The sequence below is a fragment of the Naegleria lovaniensis genome (assembly GCF_003324165.1).
Source record: "Naegleria lovaniensis strain ATCC 30569 chromosome Unknown tig013, whole genome shotgun sequence".
Taxonomy (NCBI): Eukaryota; Heterolobosea; class Eutetramitea; order Acrasida; family Naegleriidae; genus Naegleria; species Naegleria lovaniensis.
The window spans coordinates 436,276-454,638 of NW_025407836.1; the positions used below are offsets into that span (position 1 = coordinate 436,276).

Consider the following 18,363-nt stretch of genomic DNA (forward strand, 5'->3'; position numbering starts at 1 on the left):
ATGTGAAATTACATCGTTGGACCACTGTCGAATTTCACAAGATTGACCTTGTCCAAAAACCAAGATTGTCCTGTTGTGAATTTCAAATAAACACACGAAAAAATGTCATCTCGGCCCTCTCGTTCTGCTTCTTTGAAGTCAAGAAATCAACAACCAAAGAAAGTACCGAGCAGTTCATACTACCTGGGCTATGTCGAAGACGATGAAACCATAGAAATGATTATGCAAAAATTTGAAGAATTAGAAAAGCTTCAACAAAATCAACATCATGCAAAAGCCTCTTCATCCACTTCATCGGAACGAAATCATCAAGATGAATCATCATCGTATCTCGATGAAGCACAGCAAGAAGAATTATTTAAAAGAACTTCTCATCACTCTATTCAATCGAATATTTATGCAGATATTATGAGAAATTTTGATGATATCGAGAGCGAAGAAGAAGGCTTAGCAGCAACCAGTTCCGACTATTCTGATGATGATGCAGATTATCAAGAGGATGATGAAGAGGCTGTTGAAATTGTTTCCGATGATAATTTTGAAGAATGTGTGGATGAAGATATTGAAGAAGAGGATACTGAACTGCAACTTGATAGTGTTGGGGAAGATGAAGAAGATGTCATTTCTTCTATGACCGAAAAAGATGAAACTCATGCAAAACGAACGAAAAAAAAGAGAAAAACTACAAGTCAGAGAAAATCCCATAGAAAAGGAGCCTCACATCATTCATCAGAATCTGATCCAAGCACCAATGTAGACATTGCTAGCATGCTCCTGGATCCCAACATGAATTTCCTCAAAATGATTGAAAAAGCCTCTCACAACAAATCAGGAAATTCCAAAAAGTCAACATCCACAGAAATTGTAAATATCCCTACCTCGAATAAGGTGTTAAATGCATGGGCGAAAATTATTCAACCCATTGATTTGGAAGAGTGTGAATTGAGGCATGAAATTCAATGTCCAACCATGATACGTCTCTCTGGTAACAAGTTGACTTCGAAAATCGTGGTACAAAGACAACAGCAAAGGAATGATTCGTGCAGTAGTAGCAGTTCAGGAATGGTCTATCATATTCAAACCAAAGAAGATGTCATTACCACACCCAATGTACTCACGTTCAATTTCAAAAAAATTTCCAAAAATGGACCATTTGAGGGAATCTTAATTGATCCTCCCTATGATGACATTGAAGTTGAAGATCTGGTAAGTAATTCGTAACAGTTCGAAAGAATGCTCACCCTTTCAATCTTACAATTCTTCACACAATTATTGTGAATCATTTTGAAACTCAAACAAGAAAAAACTTCCTCTTGACAAGGAATGGTTCATTCAGAAAGGCTACTGTTTCATTTGGGTAGAAAAAGAATTCACTGTCCAAGTGATCAAAATCATGAAAGAATTTGACTTTGATTTCGTCGATAGTATGTGTTGGGTCCGTGAAGAATTGAATCAATCCTTTTCGACTGCACCTTCTAACTTGTTTCCCAAATCTAAACTCTCGCTTTTCATATTCAGAAAAAAGAATAGTCTTACGAAATCCATGCATTTGAAGCATCAACGAAATGCAGATGTTGTGTTTGATTTCAAAAAGGAGAATCCAAGAGAAAGGCCTTCTATTGTCTTTCATGTGATTGAAACTTTGCTTTTTTCTTCAAATAGTTTTTTAGAGTTGTGGGGAGAAGGATGTTACAAACATTGCAAACACAAGACACCCACGAAATGGACTATTATTAAGGAAATACGTTGAGGTAGATCGGGCAATGAGAAACACGGTTTTAAGGTTGGGTCACTCGAAAAGGGCAAAGCAATAATTACAATCGCAACTTGTCAGATGTCAGAACGAATCCAATTTTGCAACTCCTGTTACGAAACAACAAATAACGACGAACGAACATCATCAACACACCTGCTCTACTGAATCCACCACCTGGATCCAAGAAAGCCCTGTGATACTGTAGTAGTCTTGTTTCCTTTTGTCTCTAACCTTTATACTCAACAACAAAAAAGCAAATTGAATCCTCAGAGCGAATCATTATTTCCTTCTTCTCCGCAAATCAGTCGACACACAGAATTACAACGAACACCAATTCGGACTTTTAGTACCAAAAGAAAGCAAACACAGCTTCAACTTGGATTCAACAACAATTTTCTCATTCACACACACAATGAAAAATTTCACTCTCTCTGCATCTCTGAGTAGAGACGAAGAAAAGCAAGACCTCTTTTACACATCAACCACACCAACAACAACAACCAACCCGTCATCTCCCTCACAAGATGACTCTCATTCTACTTCTTCTCCCGAATATTCATCTAACCAAGGACTAACCAAGAATCATAATCATCAGAATAATCATAATGGAGGAAACAATTCAACACGAGCGAGGGGAGTGGCAGTCGCCTATCGATCTCATACCGTGGCAAGTGTCAAGTCTTCATCATCGTCCAATACGCTGCCTTCTGACAAAGTTCTTCCTTCATCATCAAGTAAACCAGTCCCCATTGGAAATAGTGCTTCTTCTTCCCATCATCATCCCCCCATGATGCCAAGAAGTATACCAACACGAGTTCCAACACTTCCTCTTCTTCTTCATTGTTGACTTCACCCAAAGACTCATCTTCAGTGGAGACTCCTTCAACCATCAGCTCATCAGCAGCTATTTCCATCGTTGCTTCTCCAGAGTCATCCTCTTCGTATCCATCTCAGAATAATTCTCTCGAACCTACACATGTTTCTTCTTCCTTGCTATCATCCTCAGTGTCCTCTTCCAATATATTGCCTCCCACTACTACTACTGAAAACAACAACAACTCTCCACAAACAAGCACACCAAAAAAGAAGAAACTCTTTGGAGGCATACTCATGAAATTTAGAGGCGATTCAAGTAGTCATACTGATAAATCTTCCCCTACGAGTGAGAAGGACGATTCTGACTTGGATACTGCCTCTCCCTCAAAATCCTTGTATGCTCAGGAATTTGTGTCAAATGTTGTGTTGGAACGTCCTCAGGTCATTTCTGTTGGAAAATCCAATGACGATTTTAGAAAGAAGCTTCAGGATCGAAAGAAGAATGCAGGAACTCGAGTGGTGAAGAAGGATGATCAACTTGTTTTTGAAAAGGAGTGAATGACATTTTTCCATCATCTTTTGAACAATATAACACAACATTCTGTTTGAATTTCAAATTCTATTCCCAACTATTATCGTGACATGATTCATGCAGTACAGGAGAATATGAATTCAAATTTTTGTTTTTCAAGCCATCCTTTAGAGAGCTTTTTCACATTTTTGACAATTTTCAAAATAACCATTCCCAAACCTCACATGTGTAATTTATTAAACAACAAAGAGACTTTCACTCGAGTTCATGGTGCATTTAAATTGATCTGACAACAAGAGAAAGAGCAATCGCTGCCCTAAAGGGGTTCCAAGTTCATCTACAAAAAAATGTCCAACAAGCCTTTCTATGGGGTTTCAAGTCCGTCTACAGCGCTGTCATTGGTCTGCGCAACAACGTTACGTGATGATGAACTGTTATTAGTGCTGTCCTTTCTGCCCCAAAGTGAATTATTGGCATTACGGTTAGCGAGTCAATCATTCCGACTTTCTCAACTCACCGAACATGATGTGTTTTGGCAACCAATTTATTTGAGAAGTATTACAAAACTCAGCAAGTTGCATCGGAAGCTTCAAAAAATTCTTTCACAAATCATGACAATGCAAGTACCGTTCCGTCTTTAGATCCAGTTCATTCCGGTTTTAAAACTCATTTACTGACATTAATCAGACCTTTCATTGATCTTAAACAGCAAGCTCTTAAAGAATCAAGAAAACAAGTGGCTGATTGGAAATATAAAGGCCCAACCAATCCATTCCTTCCTTATAACCAATTAAAAGAAATCAAGTTCAAGAGTATAAAACATGACAATGATTACAAAATTGTATTTACAGGAGATGGAGCTGTTGGAAAATCATCACTCATTATGAGGTATAATACTGGAGAATTTCCTTGTGACTATGTGCCTACCGTTTATGACAATTGTACGGTAAATATGACAGTTGGAGAAATTCAAGTCACTATTTCACCTTGGTAAGGTTATTTTCCAGCATTGCAATATTGTTTAATGAATTTTATACACATTCACACACACTCGACATTAGGGATACTGCTGGACAATCCGAATATGATCGACTGAGACCTCTCTCCTATCCTGGTACGGATGTATACTTTGTATGTTGTTCATGCAATAACATCATGTCGTTGCATAATATTTATGAGAAATGGGTACCTGAAATTCGATGCTACACTGATAGTAATCCTCCAATCGTACTCGTTATGAATAAGATTGATTTAAGATCCAAACAATTAGAATTATTGTCGTTGCCGTATGCGAGATTTGTCATGGATTATCAAGATGGTGAGCAAATTGCTCGCAAAGTTGGATGTTGTAGCTATTTGGAAACTAGTGCGTTGCATAATATCAATGTGAGTGACTTGACCGAAGTAGCAGTGAAGAGTTACTTGTTTGCACAAGAGAATTTTTCTCATTCATTCAAATCAAAGAAATGTTGTTTGATTTAATGATGCAAGGTTTTTACAATGGTGAGTCGACTTTTCATGCGCCAAAACCTTAATTAGTGTTTGTTCAAGCATTTGATTTTTTCCCTATCTTTATTTATAGAACTTGAAAAAGTATGGATGAAAACGTTGAGAGGAGGACACTTTTAATGAACGAAAAAATTCGACTCAAAAAGGCAAAAATTTTTTGACAACGAAATGCAGAAACTCCGGGATTGGTTCAGAATCTTGTAAAGTTTTATTCAGTGCTGACGTTCGTTCATTAAAAGTGTCCTCCTGATTAAGACCACACCTATTGTACAAAGCCAGTTACTAAAGTTTCGAAAGCAATTCTCTTCAGCGCTCATCTCTCGTTCTCTTCCCACAGTTGAACTGTCCTATACAAGGATTAGTTGATTGTTGGTGATAATACTCACATTCACAGTAATTACTCCGTTCAACAAGTTTCTCGTTACACGATAAAAATCCATCTTTTGTTGTACTGATTACTTGGTGTCTAAGTTACATCAAAGTTGCTGTGTCATCTTAGTTTAGGTGTGTGATTTAAAATACTCGACCTCATCTTTAGGTGAAGGCATTTTTTTTCGAGTGAAAATCGATGTCAACTTGAAAAATTAAATTACAACAAAAAGTAAAAAATTTAATTTAATTTTTAACAAAAAATTTATTACACATCACAACTTTGGGAAAACATGTTCATGGCATCGCTTTCATCGTCGTTGTCATTTGCATTGTCCTTGCCATATTGAACGTTTGAAATTGGATCATATTTGGAGGTTATTTCATGTTCTTCGTGATCTTCGCATCGGGTACACACTTCGGAGAGAGATTTCCCTGGTACAAAAGACAACAAGGCAACATTTTCCTCTTGGAATGAGAAGATCGGGTAGGGTATTGCAAGAAATTGCTTGTACTTCTCATTGTTTCGTTGCCTGTTTTGAAAGGGAATTTTCAAATCTCTACATACCATGAGTCTCCTAATTTTCGGAAGCATGAACTGGATCAAACTTTGATCTTTACATGTAGGAAACATTCTGTCCAAATAATTATACTTTCCTCCATTGTTGGATGTGTTTTTCATACGCCTTTCATCATCAATGTGTGCTCCTTCGAATCCCTGTGTTTCAAAGTGAACCAAATTTCCGTATACTTTGATTAAAGGAATTACATGATGGAATAGAATATGCATATACCAACTTTGAGAACCACTATCAGTATAAAGAGATTGAACCACTTCTTCCATCTCATTTAGCTTGAGTTGAAGGTTATTAAGTTCGGATTCAGAAAAGGATTCATTTTGAAGTAATTTCAACACATTTCTAAATTTGCTCATTAATGTGATATATTGAGGAACGATTACCTTACGTAATCTTCTCAAATTGCTTAAAATGGAATTAACTTGTTTTCCGGTTAAGTAACACTTCAACTTTTGTCCTTTCTCAGTTATTTTGAAATTATTGAGATTTGGAATCTTGCGAATGATCCTGATAATAGTTTCTCGTTTGTTGCTCGTCATTATTGCATCAATTAATATTCTTTCCATTATTCGTTCTTTCATATGGAGCAAACAGATGACAATTTTGAATGGACTAACTCCGAGCAGACAACCCAACTGTTCTTTGCTTCTAGCGAGGTGAAAATGGTCACAAAAAGTATTCAATGTATTGCAATATGGACACATTTGTGAAAATTTAAGATTAGAGATACGCTTTAACGAAAGAAGATCTGTTGTGACACAAAAATCCACCTTGTGATTTACTCCATCAACATCCACCCCATGACATGTCATCGATTCAATCATTACTCGAATAATTCCAGTTATTGCTCGAAGTTGATTTTCTTTTCCCTTCCAAACAGCCACAGGATGGACTGCTTCTCTTGATTGAGGACTCCCAAAATTTTTCATATTTAATGGAGCGCATGCGAACGTAACACGGCCTTTAGATCCATCGAGATTAAGTTTGAACCACTTAATTTTTGTTTTCCAATTTTTATCCTCTTCGTTGAGATGAGCAGCTAATTCCTTGTCTGTTGATATTTGTTTTACCCATTGTACATATAATTCAATCATATATTTAACTAAAGAATAAAGGCTGATGAAAAAAATATTTTCATTCTTCTCATGTGTCCCTTTAAATTCAATTAAGGCCTTAATACTAACTACAGATTGAACTGATGACATATTTGAGAGAGGAGTGGTTTTGGAGCTTGAAGATGACACCAGTTCCTTATATTGAGTGTTACTGATTTTGGCTTTGTCTTTCGCTTGGATATCAAGTAACTTTTTCCGTACTACTCGCAACTTTCGTTTTGTCACTTTTTTTCTTTGATTTGTCTCTTCACTCGATGAAGAAGCATCATTTTGCGAATAATCATCGTCCTCCCAATCCATTTCATCATCGTCATTTGAGCTTGTTTGTAGAGCTACACTACTGCTTACAGGTTCTTCTTGTGAGATTGTTGATGTTGTTTCATTAATTGCTTCACTTGATTGATGTTCTTCATATTCATCAAAATTTTCATCGATTTCAGAACTAATTTCAGATGAAACAGGATCATCGAGATCATTTGGGTAATCATTAATGGCAATAGGGTTTGTTTTTTCTTGTTTGTTTAGATACATTTCGATATATGAGTCATATTCTGGTATTTTTTTGTTTGTGACTAATTTTCGAACTTTCGTATCAATGTCGTCATAATCCTTTCGTTTGCTTAATGTTCGATAAACAATATCGGGGAACATGTCAATCAATAGATCGAAAAATTCAGAGAAATTTGAAATTCCATTATTATACAGCAAAAGTTCGATTCCGCAAAGTAATGATCCGAGCTTGCTTTTTGTATATTGAGATTTGTCTTGTTCAATCATACTTTTGGTTGTTTTTTCACTGCCTTTTTTGCATGTCAACAACAACTTCCCATTAGATTTCGTCTCTTTTTCGAATTGATGAAATTCTTTCTGCATCTTGTCAATAGATGGATTTGCAATATTAAAATGTAATGAGTTACATATCGCAAAACTCTTGTTCTTTAATTTAATAACAGCATCTCCTTGGAGCTTATACTGAGAGAAATTGAGATCAGCATTATCAATAATATTTTTCAATTTGTTTTCTGTGCTCGGTGGTCTTCCTCGCTTTTGTTTTATGCGAGTGAAGTCATCGACAAAAGTAATTGTTGTATTTCGTTGTGTGTTTGAATGTTGGTTTGATTGATTGGTTTCATGTTGTGAAGGTTGAGATGATAATGTGTTCGGATTGTCAAGGTTATGTTGGGTTGTGGAGAAATTATGAGAAGATTGTGTGATGTATTGCTGGTTGAATTGTGGATAATAGGATTGATGATTTTGAAATAAATGTTCACATCCTCCATATTGAATAGGGATATTCTGATAGCTCATTGAATTGGATTGGTTTGGTTGTATTAGATCTTCATAAATTCTTTCGAAAGATAGTGTGGATGTTCTTGGTGAATCAAATTGAAAAGAGCCCGGATTAATGCTACTGAAACCGGTAGATGACGATGATTGCACATTGAAAGAAGATAATGGAGAGGAACACCATATGTGGTGATTTTGATTTGAAAGTCCATATGATTGACCTTCAAAAAAGTTGTTGTTAGATGTGGTTTGGTTTGTGGATGGTGATGAAAAGTTCCAATTTGATGACATTTTTTGTGATTTAGAGTATTGAGGATTGAATTCAATTGTTTTATTGTACAAACTCGAATTCTTTGTCAAACTTGAACGATGTCCACACTTGATTAGTTTCCACATTACATGTGAGAGAAATGTATACAATTTTCATCTTGTGTTTCGTAATCTTCTTTCCGAATTTACGTGTAAGACGTGAGTGAGTAATTTCCAACTCAGACCAATGCTTGCATTTGTCTAAAGGAGGAACACTGTCAGTAAATCTGAATTGAATGCACTTCTGTCTCTTCTTTAGGCCATTCCACAAAATGTCTTGATACCATTGGTAATATTTAGCCTTTGTTCCCCTCAGAGCAAGATAAAACACGTTTGGGTTGCAACATCCAACCGTTTCATGGCTGATGGAGTTTGAACATCTCATCTGTAGATGTTGATAAATAATATTTCTTGCACATTTGGCGAACTGTTCCCATATAATTCCATAAATTTGTTTCTTCTCATCTGGTACTTCTTTAAAGGAATTATATTTTGGTACAAATTCAAACAGTCCTTTCTCTAAAGTGAATTGATATTCCTTGTGAGTGTCTTCAGCAGCTTCATCTGTGGTTCTTGATTTTCGTTTTTTGCTCTGTTGGGAAATATTGTCATCATCACATTTGTTGTTTGGTGTTATCGTACATTGTGTCTCATCAACAATACCAGAGAAGCTGCTTGTGCTAGGCAACAGACAGCAAGGTGGAAATGACATAGTTTCGTCTGTGAAGATCCATTCCTGAACAAGTTAAGCAAACACATTGTAACAAATTTGAAACATACTGTAGAGGTAGTCATTACTGGTGATGATGGGTGAGAAGGGTTCATTTCGATGCTTGATGATGAAGGAATCTTGTGAAATATGTTACTGCTGAATACTGGACAAACATAATACTTACATTGTTCGTACTCTGGTTCGTTGTGGATTGGCTATCCAATGCTGGTGATTCATTGGCCTTGATAATTGAGATCAATACAAGGTGAACGATATTCACTAGTACTTACGTGATTAGTATTTGTTTCGCAACTCGAATCACAATCAGAAACACCAAGCTGAGGTAAAGATTAGTGTAGGTGTTGAAATTGTTGTTTGATGATGTTGTTGTTGTGGTAATAATCAATTACTTACACAGTATAGAGGCACAGTGCCCTCTTCAATGACCACTAATTCAGCTTCCATGTTGTGTGTGTTGTTGGTGTGTTTTTTTGTGTGAGAAGCAGAAAACAACACCACAGACCAATCACTCCATTTTTTTTGACTCCGGGACTTACTAAAACGAGCCGAATTTTTTCTTCGTCAGTTTTTGCACTTTACGCTCAGGCGTAGTTTGTGGTGACGAGCCGAATTTTTTCTTCGTCAGTTTTTGCACTTTACGCTCAGGCGTAGTTTGTGGTGATTTCCACACAAAAACACAAAAAAAAATTGTCGCAACTTGAATCAAACACACCATGCTAAAGAATTTCTTGACTCGGTCTCACGGGAGCGTACACTCCCATCCGATTACAAATCCAATCATCAAAACTTTGACTCGAAATGTAAATAAATCTTTCAGAAATTATTCATATTCCATTGAACAGATCACACCAAAACATGTGGATCAGGTCACTCTACTCACTTGTTATTCTTTTACAGAGAGTGAACCAATCACGAATGGTTTCGGATATCAAATGACTGACGTTTATAACTTTGCACATACCTATGCGACACTAGCTGCTAAGGAAGGATTGGGACATGTGGCCGTTGACAAGTCTGGGTATGTGTATGAAAATAATCATTTTGGCCTTGATTTTTACATTGAAATTATTTTGAAAATATTATAGTTTGATCGTTGGTGCAATTTATAGTGAAGATTTCGTGAAAGGAGTACTGGAGAATCCAAAATTGGATGCAGAAACTGTCCCAGAAGTGTTGTATGTTTTTGACCAATTGCATTCTCAATACTTTTCAAATCCTCCTTCAACAGAAATTACACAATTTTCACACAAAGCTGAAGACTTGTTCACAACCAATAATTATGGAAAAATTCTTCACTTGGTCGTTGCAGCCACATACTCCTTTTATGGATCTCAGGGAATAATGTCCAAGCTCACTAAAACTCATCTCGACTATTGTAAAAATGTAAGAGGTTTCACACAAGGAGTTGCTGAATGTAGTAGTGATTATTCAAGGAGAGCTCTTTTAAAGCTTGGATTTACTACACAAACGAAGGTTGTCTACGATGAATATGAAAGTCCAATTCAAGTGGATGGAAAAATTGTCAAACCGCTGAAGGGAAAGATTGCTCTTCCTCATGTTTCCATGGACATGGTTTGGAATTACAAGTTGTAATTTAGAAATGACCAGCTTTACATGTTTTTTGAGTTTGACTCCATGAATCCACATGTTACATATATTACAACTTGGATATCTTGTAACAATTATTACTACAATATTCTTCATAAATTTTCCAACAATGAGATGGAATAATTTTTAAATTCTTTTCTTCTTTCCATAGTTTGTGAAGAGTTTGTAAAGTATGGCAGTAGGCATTCCAATCGTATTGAACCAAATATTTTGTGACGAGATGTGGAGGTGATGCATTGATAATGGCATTGCTCGACCATGCTGCATCCCCAATCAGCAGAAATGTTCCATTCTTGTTATCTTGATTTGATGCTTCCTCACAAGATACTGTAAAATAGCATCCTAAATGTCCTTTACAGTGTCCAGGTAGATCCACAATAAACAATGAATGATCACCAAATAAGTCAAACGATTTGAACGGAGGTACAATAGTTACATGATTTGAAAATTGTGTTTCGCTCACTTGTATAGACCTCTTTTCAAAATCATCAGGCAATAAATTTGGTATGAATCCATTCACACAGCATCGGATGTCCCTGCAACAACAAGATTGTTTTCTTTCTTTCAAATATTCAAAACCTTCTTTCGAGTACACAAATTTAGCATTTGGAAAATCACGTAATCCACTGATATGATCTGCATGAAAATGAGAAATAATAATATAATTCACATCTTGTGGAAGAATTCCAAATTGTACTTTTAATATTTCCATCGCTGATTCATTCTCTTTCAAAAAAACCGGAGTTAATTTTCCATACAATAGATATGGCATAAATTGTGTTTCTTTATAAAATCTACTGCTATATCCCGTATCAAATAATATATTTCCAAATTTCGAGTGTTGTATTAAAACAAATAATGAAGGGAATTTAATAATCTCACTATTCCAATACGAGATGGATGAATCTGTAATATGATTGCTGTGTGTGCAATACCCACTGCATAATATTTTAGTGGAGGTAATCATAGTGTGTTCATGAATTCCGAAATAATATTTTTTTTTATTTTTAAATAACAACTTTCTAAATTTAACACTGAAAAATTGTAAAAAAATGTTGGAACATGATCATCGGGATGAAGAGCTTGTAATTCTTCACCTAGATGATCGCATCGAGTTGTCCAATCCTCAATTCAAGTATCAATTTCAAAGAAGAAAATTTCAAAAAGAGCTCATTCCATTTTCACTGGAAAATTGTTCAAAACAAGCTCCAGTGCGCATTCCGAGAGTAAGCACCTGTGCATTTAGCACCATTCTCGTTACTAGTTCTTTTTCACTTAATGCAATCATTGTCATTGAAAGATATTGTAGAAATTTGTTTTTATTTAATATTTCAACCAAGAAATTAGAAAGACAATGTAAAATAAGAGATTTTGGAGTATTTGTCATTGAAGAAAATTATGATGGAGCTGGGCATGATGCATGTATTGTCACTTGTAAGGCTGATACTCTTCCAAGTGAATACAATGATCAGTTTCTTCATGCTGGACTACTTGTTGTGAAATATGATTTGCAACACTTTATTTCCGCACTTGAAAGAGATTTGATACCTACACCGCTTTGGGTTTCTTCAACAGTTGGCCTACCAATTCATGATGTTTGTGTACGGTATGAGAAGAATTTGTTGAACACAATTTATGGATTTTCAAAAACTGGTCAAGTTCTTGTTTGGAAATCCAGCAATGGTACAATTATTTTCAATGACATGTTGAAATGGAGAATACTACACAAGTCATTAATTTCCCACTGCTGTTTTGTCAATGAAAATCGAGATTTACTGATTGGAACTGCATGTCATATTGGAATTTTTTCATGCCAAACAAGTGAAGGATTGTTGCAATGTTCTCTGAAAATCGATTTGACTCCACAGACTCGTATAGTCCTTACAGGCATTGCATATGAATCATCCACACAAAAAGTATTTGTTTCTACTGAAACTGACTCTAAAAGTTCTGTCTTGAGAGTTTACAGTACCCTTAATGGTCAATTATTACAATCATTTACCATGACAAGTATGTCAGAGTATGAATCATTAATACAAATTATTGAGCACAGTGGAGAATTGATAACACTAAATCCCTTCTCCTCAACGTTACAAGTATTCAAATAATAATAATCTAAAATAGTTGTACACAGTTGAGAGAGCTTTCCAAAATTCAATAAATATTATTGATAATATTCATTGTTGAAAACAATTTTTTATTGAAGTTCAAAAAAAAATGCCAAAAGAGAAATCTGCATCAAGAAATTCTGCCAGCATCGGAGGAGGTGTTTCATCATCACACGGAGTGAGCAAGGAACAAAAAACTCTTCAAGCAAAAAAGTATGTGGAAAAGGAAAGCAAGAGACGACTGATTGTTGTGTTGGAAGGATGTCCTCTTGAAGTTGCAAAAATCGGAGACAAGTATAAATTATTAAACAGTGATGATCATCGTTCATATCTGAGTAAACATGGAAAGAATCCTGATGATTATAGACCTGACGTTGTGCATCAAAGTTTACTTGCACTTTTCGACTCTCCTCTCAATAAGGCTGGACTCTTGCAAGTGTATATGCACACAGTGGATAATACACTCATAGAAGTCAATCCTCATACTCGTGTTCCTCGTACATATAAACGTTTTGCAGGATTGATGGTTCAATTATTATTTAAACACAAAATCAAAGCAGCTGAAACTGAGGCTGTGTTGTTTAAAATTATTAAGAATCCTGTGACTGACCATTTACCATCTACGGCAAGAAAAATTGCAGCAGAATTGTAAGTCTTCAACGAATTCTTCGAGGGTGTTTTTTTACTTTATTTCAGTAATGTGGAGCAAGTTATTCGATTGGAAGAATATGTCCCAGTTTTATGTACAAAACAACGAGAAATGGTCAACAAAAAACCATCCACCGATGTCACAGATGTGTCAGAGGACGGACCAATGGTGTTTATAATAGGAGCCTTTGCTCGTGGAGATTTGAAAGTAGATTACGCTGATGAATATGTCTCAATATCGAGCTATCCACTCTCAGCTGCCATGGTTTGTATGAAAGTGTGCAATGCATTTGAGGAGCATTGGCAAGTTCTTTAAAACATGCTACTATTGTTCAAGTAGGATTTTTCGAGCGTTCTACTTTGCTCTTGTTCCATTTCTTTTTCATAAACTTGCCTATTCAAGGAATTTCTAGTTGCATTTTGAACCTCATGTCGTGAATTATTATTACCAATGATGGATTGTAGCAGTTTTGCTTGTTGCCGTGCCTCTTCTCTGCTTCTCTCTAAACCAATTTCTCGTAATCGCTTAATTTCATTTTCTTTTGAGGTAATGAACTCCTTAAATTCATCTCGTGCTTTGCTTTTATATTGCTCTTGCCGTTTCTTGTAATCATCATCGGAGCCCTTGACAATGACTTGATTTGAATTTCTTAAACTCTCCAGCTCGTATTGCTTATCCAATTCTTTTTTTTCGAGGACTTGATTTTGCAGAGAATCGTAAAATTTCTTTTGATTTTCTCGTCGTTGTTTCCAGTATGCAGGGTCTGTTTTGTGGTCATATGAGTTTTTCATAAAGATAGAGTTATCAAAATCTGGAAGAGGAGCCTCGTCCAGCTTCTCTTGCTTTTGATGATGGTTAGCCAATTCTCTAGCATATGTATCCTTTTTGTTTCTTTCGTTCTTGAAAGTTTCTACAAGAGATGTATGTAACGAATGCATGTTGTCTAAGTGAGAGGTCTTTTCCTGTGCCTCCTTTTCTGCCTTCTTTTTCTCTCTAGCAGCGTTCAGGTTATAGTTGTGGACTGCGTTTGTGTTGTTTACAGAATCCTGTTTGAATGAATCGTCCAGTTCTTTTTCTTTTTGAGATACCCATTCATTGTAAAACTTCTCCTTTTCGTGGTTGAAGTGTGTAACTTCCTTTTTGTTGTGTTTGTCAATAAGTAAATTTTTTAACCCAATTCTTACATCCTCTTCTTTGTCCTTGTCCACTTCGAAGGGTGTTGATGGTCTTTGTTTAAGGAGGGATCGGTTGGGATCTGGAACGTAAACCTGATCGAGCGATTGACCAACCTTGTTCGATAGTGAGTCTTTTCCAAACTTCTTTCTCGTTTGTAATTCTTTAGCACTGTGGGTAGGACTAACATGCTTAAAATCTTCTGAGGAGACGCTGGTAATCTTATCAACGTCGTAGGGTGGACCTAGCGATATTGTTGAAAAATTAGATTTAGTGGAAAGGTTTGCACTATTACAAGGTGACGAATGATCCAACGCTGGAGTTGGTGCTCGTATGCTGAGTCCTAGTTCTTCAATCAATTTCTTCGTTCTTCGAGCACTTTCATATTGGCCTCTTGGAGGAGCGGTCACCTCTGTAGAAAGCAAAGTTTTGGTCAAGTTCTTCTCAATATTTTGCAAAAAAGTTGCATCCCATTTAGGGTGACAATGCTTTCCTTTGAATAACAGTTTGCAAACTTTTAAATTTACAGAATATTCCTTCTTAGTTGCTTCACTTGCTTTTTGTCCAATATTTTTAACAATCGACTCTATAACAGCTTTGACAACATTTTTGGAAGCATTTACATTTGTTGCAATCTGTGCCACATTCATCTTTCTCTTCCCGTCATTAAGTGGTACCTTTAATGTAGAAATGCTGTACCTTTTTTGAAAGTGCTCTGAAAGAATAAAAACTGGGGTTTGATGCTTGCGTGAATAGGTACCGCAATCTTGTGTCTCAGTGTTGAAAGTTAATAGACCTAGATTAGGAATTTCAACCGGTTTTCCTGAAATTAGCTCATTTTCGATATATTTAAGAGTGTTGTCCCAAATTTTCTAATTTTCAACGCTTGTTAGCCTCAATTAATTAGTATCATCTCACCTACCTTTACCAATGAGTTGGTAATACCTAGTTGTTTTAAACCAGATTCGTCACTTCCCACTTGAGGCTTCACAGCATTAAATCCGATGCTATCCTTGAGCGGGTTATTAATCTTGGAATGATGAAGTGGAACACTATTTACAGAAACTGGTATCTTTGTCATCTCTATCATGGTAGCACTTGATTCTCTCTCTACCTTATTTTTCTTTTGTTTTCTTTTTACTTGTTCCATGGATTGTCTGGTACACGTCGGAAAACTCAGTCCGAGCTGAGGAGTTTCAGATCTCATCAATGGTGGTGAGTCTTCTCTCATCCCACAACTACTATGAACCAATCGTCTTGTATTCTTCATGGCCGTATTCTTTGTATCATAGCAAGCGAGAATGAGATGATTCAACCGTTCTTGATGTTGTTGTTGACTCATTTTTCATACTGTTACGTGTTCACCTCGAACGAGACAAAAAACTACAGTAAGTTCCAATTTGTACGTACAGTTTGGCGCTATATTGAGGGTCATTGTCTTCTCTCAAGGGTTGTATGCCTATGAGTCATTTCACGTCTGAAATGATCAATGACTCGAGAGACTCGACCGAGTGAGTTGCAGAAAACCATCACATGAAAGGTGGTGAAAGGTTGGCGGCAAAAAAAACTGTAAAAAAAATGAGCCAAACTTCTGCATCAATGGCGAGAGAACGATTCCCAACCATCAGTGTTTCACCCTACATGCTCACAGGATCTGACAATGAGGAGGATGGTGGAACAAGTCCGAGTATTGCCTTATCTTTTGATGAGGAAGATGGTGAAGCGATGGATCAGGGACAAATTGAAATTGATTACAAATTAATTAGCGCAGTGTCAGGACAATTTGATCTCGGAAGTGTTATAAACTTGGATTTAAATTCAATAGGAATTGATAAAATCAAAAATCTCAGTCGGTGTGTACGGCTAGAATATCTTGATTTGAGTAACAATGGAATTGAGCTTGTTGAGGGTTTGGAAAATTTGTCACGGCTCAAGAGGTTAAATTTGTCAAATAATAAGATCGCCAAAGTAGAAGGTATCGCCAACTTGAAGAGCTTGCAAAATCTCAATTTGGAAAATAATCTGATAGAAAATCTGTCTGATTTACAAGAGCTGCAACATTTAGCAAATCTCAGAGCCATCAGTCTCAAAGGAAATCCAGTTTGTGAAAAGGAAGGTTTTGATGAAACATTGAAGTCCTGCTGTAAAAAACTGCAATTCATTAACGGAGAGCATATCGCACTAAGATTTCCAACATTAATCTTTGATGAAAAAGAGGATTCCTTCGAAATCCCTCTGTCCAAATCATGGACAGTAGACAGCAACCAAAATCCCATATTTTCATTTGAGGGATTTCCAGAGATTAATTCGAACGAGTCTTTCAAAAATTCTGTAAATGAATTCAAAAAGGAGGAAATTGACTGCAAAAAAACAGTGACAAGAGCCGATACAATTATACAAGAAGTTATCAAAGCACTGAAATAGCCTGTTAGTCATTTGGGGTTTGCAATTGCTCTATCTCCCATTGCTTCTCATGAATTTTCTTTAGGATCACTCCAAACTCTTCTACTAGCTTGTCAAACTCATCACCAAGAGATGTATACTTTTTAATTTCTGCGTCCATATGACTGCTTTGAGTTTGAAGTTGTTCAAACGTAGAATCAAGAACGTTATACATTTGGTAAAGAATGGGCACTGTTTGTTTGTTGTAGGTTGATGCCAGATATTCGAACTTAATAGACCTATTAGAGCAGCAAAGTGTCATCTAATATGAAATATTCTCAGGAAAACTTACGTTAATTTCAGCTTCATGGCCTCTGTTCTCTGGACAAGCCACGAGATTGTTGATTCGTCATATTGTCTAAAGCTGCCACACTTGTAGTTGTCCAACAAAGTACACAGAATTTGAAGATATTGATTCATTTTGCTGAAATAAGTAAAAATATACTGGTGAAGGTTTTGCTTTTCAGCTAATATGCTTTCTTTTTCCTGTGCAATTTGGTTTAAATGGCGCTTCACAAGGTGTGTGAGAGTTATTTCTTGATTTGTTTGGCTATTTGTTGTATCTGTCACAAAAATACTTGTATGTTGATTGGGAAAAGGTTGGTAAAATTGTGAAAGATCTTGGTACATTAATTCTAATCTCCTTTCCAGCTCTGGAATCACCAGCTGCTGAACATCATTCGCAAAGCTAGAGTCATCTGATTGGTTCCTTTGTTGAGGATCAATTCCATAAATATTAACTGGTCCTTCATGATGAAGTGTGTCTGAAATATTCAAAGACTGTTCCGCTCATACTGTAATAATTTCGTATCAAGCTGACACAGACAGGAGTAAAGCTTTGGATTATCATATCTGTATTCAATCTCATTATCGATCATATCTCGCACTGTGTCCAGAATAATTAAATTCTGGAAATATTTTTGTTTTTCTCTTTCCAATAACGACTCTAATCGTTTTAATTCCTTCTCCTCTTCTTTTCTGATACCACTTTCTGGAGAAATATGATCCGAGATGATGGATAATAATTTACAAAATTGAGGATTTTCAGTCATCACTTCTTGTGGTATGTGAAACAGCCCTAAAATGTTATTATTTGAAGGAATTTCCTCTTCCGAATTTGTGTTTGGATGGGATTTCAAATTTTGAAAATCATTCTCCTCATCATAAATGTGCAACTGACTCGTATCATACTGATAGGCTTGCTGTTCTGGAGCATGCTCCGACGCTGCTGTGTCTTGGATACCAGACCTCTCGTCAACCGCAGGATATTCTTTGGTCGGAGATTGCAAATAATAATAATTGGGTTGTTCATCCTCCATAGTCACATCGTTAGGTCGTTGGTCCACAGCAGAATTTTCTTGTTGCATTTTTTCAAATTC

At 36.2% G+C, this 18,363-nt stretch overlaps 12 protein-coding genes across 12 annotated transcripts; 7 read left to right on the forward strand and 5 right to left on the reverse strand.

Moving 5' to 3' along the window:
• Positions 1-102: 102 nt before the first annotated feature.
• C9374_002051 (uncharacterized protein) lies at positions 103-1,750 on the forward strand (the record flags this gene model as incomplete). Its single annotated transcript, XM_044691427.1, has 2 exons — positions 103-1,206; positions 1,301-1,750. 2 exons carry the CDS (start codon positions 103-105, stop codon positions 1,748-1,750), a joined length of 1,554 nt encoding a protein of 517 aa, XP_044551008.1.
• Positions 1,751-2,168: 418 nt separating this feature from the next.
• C9374_002052 (uncharacterized protein) lies at positions 2,169-3,130 on the forward strand (the record flags this gene model as incomplete). Its single annotated transcript, XM_044691428.1, has 2 exons — positions 2,169-2,498; positions 2,555-3,130. 2 exons carry the CDS (start codon positions 2,169-2,171, stop codon positions 3,128-3,130), a joined length of 906 nt encoding a protein of 301 aa, XP_044551009.1.
• Positions 3,131-3,451: 321 nt separating this feature from the next.
• On the forward strand, positions 3,452-4,586 carry C9374_002053 (uncharacterized protein; the record flags this gene model as incomplete). Its single annotated transcript, XM_044691429.1, has 3 exons — positions 3,452-3,732; positions 3,792-4,094; positions 4,166-4,586. The coding sequence occupies 3 exons, from the start codon at positions 3,452-3,454 to the stop codon at positions 4,584-4,586; spliced, it is 1,005 nt and encodes a 334-aa protein (XP_044551010.1).
• A 664-nt stretch (positions 4,587-5,250) lies between these two features.
• On the reverse strand, positions 5,251-8,253 carry C9374_002054 (uncharacterized protein; the record flags this gene model as incomplete). Its single annotated transcript, XM_044691430.1, has 1 exon — positions 5,251-8,253. The coding sequence occupies one exon, from the start codon at positions 8,251-8,253 to the stop codon at positions 5,251-5,253; it is 3,003 nt and encodes a 1,000-aa protein (XP_044551011.1).
• A 40-nt stretch (positions 8,254-8,293) lies between these two features.
• C9374_002055 (uncharacterized protein) lies at positions 8,294-9,448 on the reverse strand (the record flags this gene model as incomplete). Its single annotated transcript, XM_044691431.1, has 5 exons — positions 8,294-9,007; positions 9,052-9,120; positions 9,168-9,224; positions 9,274-9,321; positions 9,398-9,448. 5 exons carry the CDS (start codon positions 9,446-9,448, stop codon positions 8,294-8,296), a joined length of 939 nt encoding a protein of 312 aa, XP_044551012.1.
• A 488-nt stretch (positions 9,449-9,936) lies between these two features.
• C9374_002056 (uncharacterized protein) lies at positions 9,937-10,597 on the forward strand (the record flags this gene model as incomplete). Its single annotated transcript, XM_044691432.1, has 2 exons — positions 9,937-10,022; positions 10,090-10,597. The coding sequence occupies 2 exons, from the start codon at positions 9,937-9,939 to the stop codon at positions 10,595-10,597; spliced, it is 594 nt and encodes a 197-aa protein (XP_044551013.1).
• Positions 10,598-10,661: 64 nt separating this feature from the next.
• On the reverse strand, positions 10,662-11,579 carry C9374_002057 (uncharacterized protein; the record flags this gene model as incomplete). Its single annotated transcript, XM_044691433.1, has 1 exon — positions 10,662-11,579. One exon carries the CDS (start codon positions 11,577-11,579, stop codon positions 10,662-10,664), a length of 918 nt encoding a protein of 305 aa, XP_044551014.1.
• An 85-nt stretch (positions 11,580-11,664) lies between these two features.
• C9374_002058 (uncharacterized protein) lies at positions 11,665-12,720 on the forward strand (the record flags this gene model as incomplete). Its single annotated transcript, XM_044691434.1, has 1 exon — positions 11,665-12,720. The coding sequence occupies one exon, from the start codon at positions 11,665-11,667 to the stop codon at positions 12,718-12,720; it is 1,056 nt and encodes a 351-aa protein (XP_044551015.1).
• Positions 12,721-12,829: 109 nt separating this feature from the next.
• Positions 12,830-13,643, forward strand: C9374_002059 (uncharacterized protein; the record flags this gene model as incomplete). Its single annotated transcript, XM_044691435.1, has 3 exons — positions 12,830-13,368; positions 13,417-13,576; positions 13,626-13,643. The coding sequence occupies 3 exons, from the start codon at positions 12,830-12,832 to the stop codon at positions 13,641-13,643; spliced, it is 717 nt and encodes a 238-aa protein (XP_044551016.1).
• Positions 13,644-13,680: 37 nt separating this feature from the next.
• Positions 13,681-15,884, reverse strand: C9374_002060 (uncharacterized protein; the record flags this gene model as incomplete). The annotated part of the gene is made up of 2 exons (XM_044691437.1): positions 13,681-15,414; positions 15,465-15,884. The coding sequence occupies 2 exons, from the start codon at positions 15,882-15,884 to the stop codon at positions 13,681-13,683; spliced, it is 2,154 nt and encodes a 717-aa protein (XP_044551017.1).
• Positions 15,885-16,120: 236 nt separating this feature from the next.
• C9374_002061 (uncharacterized protein) lies at positions 16,121-16,966 on the forward strand (the record flags this gene model as incomplete). The annotated part of the gene is made up of 1 exon (XM_044691438.1): positions 16,121-16,966. The coding sequence occupies one exon, from the start codon at positions 16,121-16,123 to the stop codon at positions 16,964-16,966; it is 846 nt and encodes a 281-aa protein (XP_044551018.1).
• Positions 16,967-16,970: 4 nt separating this feature from the next.
• C9374_002062 (uncharacterized protein) lies at positions 16,971-18,351 on the reverse strand (the record flags this gene model as incomplete). Its single annotated transcript, XM_044691439.1, has 3 exons — positions 16,971-17,223; positions 17,277-17,748; positions 17,811-18,351. The coding sequence occupies 3 exons, from the start codon at positions 18,349-18,351 to the stop codon at positions 16,971-16,973; spliced, it is 1,266 nt and encodes a 421-aa protein (XP_044551019.1).
• Between the last annotated feature and the right edge of the window lie 12 nt (positions 18,352-18,363).